The following is a 4,593-nucleotide window of genomic DNA, read 5'->3' on the forward strand; positions in this document are numbered from 1 at the left end:
CCACCTGCTGCTATAAGATGGCTTTGGCATTTTGTCTATGGTTTATTGGCTTATCGAGTCATTTACGCCATAAACTTTAATGCATATGCATTGCACTGCCTTGTGTTAATTGTACCAGATATTTTACCAGCCAAATGTACAATGTCAGGTCGTTTTTACTGATTTTCGAAATGTTACTATAACAATCTTCTCAGCATGTGTACCTACGCCAGTGGTGTTGACCATGCACAAACAAACTGGGTACATAAAAAACGAAAATAAAATAATGCTACACGAAAATACCGGCGACATGCCTACATATGTGCTTTATGTTTCGATAACAAATACCGTGTATGGTGCTTAGAAAGTGTTTTAAGTGTTTAGAAAGTGTTAGGAAGCATTATAAAACTCAATGATGGTACATACTTGAGAGTACGTGCACCAAGTTACTGACACTGTGGTTTTCATCTTAAAAGCTGACGTCTTATAATTGCGAAATACGCACATTGTTTCAACGAAAGAAACGTTAAACACAAGATATGTGGTGTAACCCAAATACATCGATTCGTAATGGCCCAGAGTCCGAGAGAGGAGGTGAGTGGGCGCCAATAGTCGTACGGAGAGGGATACCAATGACGATTGGTGGGGGGGGGGGGGTAACTGGGGGGGGGGGGGCAGCCCCCTGTGTGGTGGCGGTGCTGCGCCGTGGAGATGGAGAGCGAGAGAGTAGCCGCGGCAATCGATGAGACGGCGCATACCGACGGTCGGACGGACGGCGGCGCTGAATTCGACCGCACCACTGAGCCAGTGCGGCGCGCGAAACCGACCCGGCGTGACCTCGGTCAGACACCTGACCTGACCTCACCTGACCTGACCCCAGAGAGTCGGAGCTGTGTGATCCGAGAGAGTGATTCGTCAGAGAGATTTGATTCGAGTGGCGGTGATTGATAATTTGGATAGAGTGGATTTTCTTGAGTCTGCAGTGATCGGGGCATCAGTGAAATGACCTGAATGGCGTGATTTGAGTGATCTGACCAAACACGGAAAGTGAAGCGTAAAACGATGTGAGGCTGGTCAGGGATGCAGCTTGAAATGGATGTTGCGTACCGGTGGTGGCTGCTGCAATATTTATCGCCGCGGATTTTCGTGATATTTGACTCTGGTCTGAGCACTGCGGATTTGCGTGAAACTCGACCTTGAAGTGGTGGTTTCCGGCTCCTGGAAAACAACTTCCTTCAGTCATTTGCAAGTGGAAGTTTTGCATGTAATTAGCTAGAGATAATTCAACAATCCTAATTTTTGTCAGCTGAAGACAGGCTAAGCTCGCTAATTAAAGTTGCATTGGGGTTGCTAATACCAATGATGAGCCGAAGATGACAACTTCAGCGCAAGTCTTCTGAGTTGTTTTCGATAAAAAATATTCGGCAAGACCATGCTTCAGCGAAGGCTGGGCGCTCTTCTACTGTCGGATGTTTCTCTCTGAGGACATGACCAGCAAGAACAGCGTCGGCGCGCTGGAACTGGTGGCCGCCCCGGATCACCCACTTCTGTGTCGGCCCGGCTCGCCACCAGCCTCCTGTGGGTCACCACCAGCCTCCTGTGGGTCACCGTCAGTCCCCTGTGGCTCCCCGCCCCCCTGCGGCTCCCCGCCGCCTCTCCACGGCTCGCCAAGACCCTGCCGCTCACCGAGTGTCGCTCCGGAGATCGTGCTCGACCTGGGACACCTGGACGAGCCGTGTCGGCGCCACCACTCCCCAGCCTGCTCTGCCTGCCCCGTGCTGCCGACCTCTCCCCGGTCGCCGTGCTCGCCCAGCACTCCCGGCTCTCCCGGCTCTCCCGGCTCTCCGAGCGGGCGAGCGCCGCCTTCCTCCTCGACAGGCCTCCTGGAGGTGCCGCGCTTCTACCGTCTGCGGGCTCCGTCTCTGTCAACGAGTCCCTCGGAGCAGGACATCTGCGGTATCAGCGACGACAGTGTGGCGACCCACGACGAGCGACCGGCCTCGTCCGAGCGCCTGCTGTCGCCGGACATAGCTAGCCCGGCGACGGTGCAGTCCAGGGGACCTCGCAGCCGTCTGCTGCGGGTCTCACGCAGTCTGCGGCGGGCGAGACCCTCCCTGAGGCTGCCAAGGATCCTGCGCAGGAGATCCAAGCACACGATGGATAACAACTACGACTACATCTACACACTGGTGGGTGATAATGGGTCACACATTCGCCTCAAAAAGCCACAGGGTTTGTGCGAGCTGTATGAGGTGTGGATGCCGTACATACAATTATACACAATACGCAGTTGGCTAATAATCTTCTTGGCTTGTATGTTTCAAAGAACGTTTGGGATAATCCGAAGTGCGGGACGTGACATGCTCTTTTCAACCTCATAGTTTCCAAGTACATACATTGGGCTCATTACAATGTAAGAACTTCATCAGGTCCTGGCTACCATCATATATGGCAGTCTCGGGCTCGTCTCTTGCAAACACTTTCTTTGACCCATTGGTGCGAACCCGTCATTGAAATGAGATGTAAGGAAGTGAGAAAGAGAAAGAGAAAGCGAGAGAGAGAGAGAGAGGAGAGAGAAAGAGAGAGAGAGAGAGAGAGGAGAGAGAGACAGAGACAGAGAGAGAGAGAGAGAGAGAGAGAGAGAGAGACAGAGAGAGAGAGACAGAGAGAGAGAGACAGAGAGAGAGAGAGAGAGAGACAGAGAGAGAGAGAGACAGAGAGAGAGAGAGACAGAGAGAGAGAGAGACAGAGAGAGAGAGAGAGAGAGAGAGAGAGAGACAGAGAGAGAGACAGAGAGAGAGAGAGAGACAGAGAGAGAGAGAGAGACAGAGAGAGAGAGAGACAGAGAGAGAGAGAGAGAGAGAGAGAGAGAGAGAGAGAGAGAGAGAGAGAGAGAGAGAGAGAGAGAGAGAGAGAGAGAGAGGAGAGAGAGAGAGAGAGAGAGAGAGAGAGAGAGAGAGAGAGAGAGAGAGAGAGAGAGAGAGAGAGAGAGAGAGACAGAGAGAGAGAGAGAGAGAGAGAGAGAGAGAGAGAGAGAGAGAGAGAGAGAGAGAGAGAGAGAGAGAGAGAGGAAGGAAGGAAGATCAATTACGTAGCCATATTAAACTTTTTTACGTTGCTGAAAATTAAACCGTGGTCTGTCCTGTCTTTTTCACAGGCTATTTTCAAATGGCTAGGTCGACATGTAAAACGGCTGGTTATAAAAGCTTTCTCGCAATATCGATGTTAGAGTGAGTTTGCGAAATCTGTGGATCCGCGGATTTCCTAGGGAATCCGCGAAGTCCCTAGTGGCTCCGCGGATGAACACCAAGTCTAGTATATTCGCAGATAAACGGGCGGGGATCCGCGGATGAACAAGACTCTTCAGGATAACCGCGAACTCCCTGAAGAGTTGACGAGATCCGCGAACCACCCGGGGAATCCGCAGAGTAACGATTCATTCTAGTGAGTTTGCGAAGTTGTTCGCCTAACGTTTCATCTTCGCCTAACGTTATGCGTTTCATGCAGCTATATTATGACAATATTGCAAGGCATATGGGCTAGATCGTCTGTGACTTAACCCTCGCCCGTACCTATTGGTGTTTTCCCAGTTGCTGTTGGAATCCGCGGAGTAGGTAACGATTCCAGGGGCGGCGGATTCGGGGGGGGGAGGGGTGGCAGAGGGGGCAGCTGCCCCCCTGGCAAACTCGTGGGGGGCAAAAGTATCTTTTTTCCCCCATAATTTGTGACATAAAACTTTGACAAGAAGCCATATATTAATTTTGTTCGATCATCTGAAGATGTTATCAGATGCCCTTTATTATTATTATGCCCTACATTATCTCAATTCTCAGGAACTATGATATAGCTAGAAAAACGCTTGGAAATGCAATCGATAGCTTTTGAACTCTTCTTTTGATAAGGTCATCATCAAAAATGGCCCCAGGTCAACGGTTTAGCCTCCAGAGGGCAAAAACTCCAAAATAGCTGTTTTTACGAAAAGTGTTTTTTCGACAATAACTTTTGACTAAAAAAGCGACGTCATTTCTATCGGCAGAATCGTGTTCCTCTCGCCGAGACGCGTCGAATGAACTATAATTTGACCTTGAAAGGTCAACTTGAAAATTTGACCTCAGATCAAGGTCATGACCTGACCGGAAAAGGTCATGTTGCATATCAGTCGATGCGTCTCGGCAAGACAAACACAATGAGGCCATTCCCAGCGTTCTATCTCTTTCTAATCGAGAGTTATTGGCAAAAATCTGTTTGTAGCCTCAAATGACCTCGGATGACCTTTCTAGAGACTATCAGCAAAAAAGACACCCTGGTCGTCACGGGTGGTCCAAATCATTGTGATTCTGAAATAATTGGACTGTTCCTATGCGTAGATACGGATCTAGAGGCATTTTCGTTTTTCTCCATTGACAATGAAAAGGTCACGCCACTGACCTGACCTTAGGTCACGGATATAAAAAATCCGAGATATGCAAATTGCAGGCGCCCATAATGTCATGCAATCCACCAAGTTTAAAACCTCTCTAACAAACACTGCAGGCCGGACATGATTGCAAACTTTTTAGGCTTGATCAGTTAACAGTTAACTTGACCTGGTGACCTGACCTGACATGACCTGGG

At 49.6% G+C, this 4,593-nt stretch overlaps 1 protein-coding gene across 1 annotated transcript; it reads left to right on the forward strand.

The window, feature by feature from the left end:
• Positions 1 to 1,466: 1,466 nt before the first annotated feature.
• On the forward strand, positions 1,467 to 2,168 carry LOC122372643 (leucine-rich repeat extensin-like protein 5; the record flags this gene model as incomplete). Its single annotated transcript, XM_043350110.1, has 1 exon — positions 1,467 to 2,168. A coding segment is annotated over exon 1 (702 nt), but the record flags the coding sequence as incomplete, so codon positions are not given.
• Between the last annotated feature and the right edge of the window lie 2,425 nt (positions 2,169 to 4,593).

Source organism: Amphibalanus amphitrite, unplaced genomic scaffold (genome assembly GCF_019059575.1).
Source record: "Amphibalanus amphitrite isolate SeventyFive unplaced genomic scaffold, NRLGWU_Aamphi_draft 001380F_arrow, whole genome shotgun sequence".
NCBI lineage: Eukaryota > Metazoa > Arthropoda > Thecostraca > Balanomorpha > Balanidae > Amphibalanus > Amphibalanus amphitrite.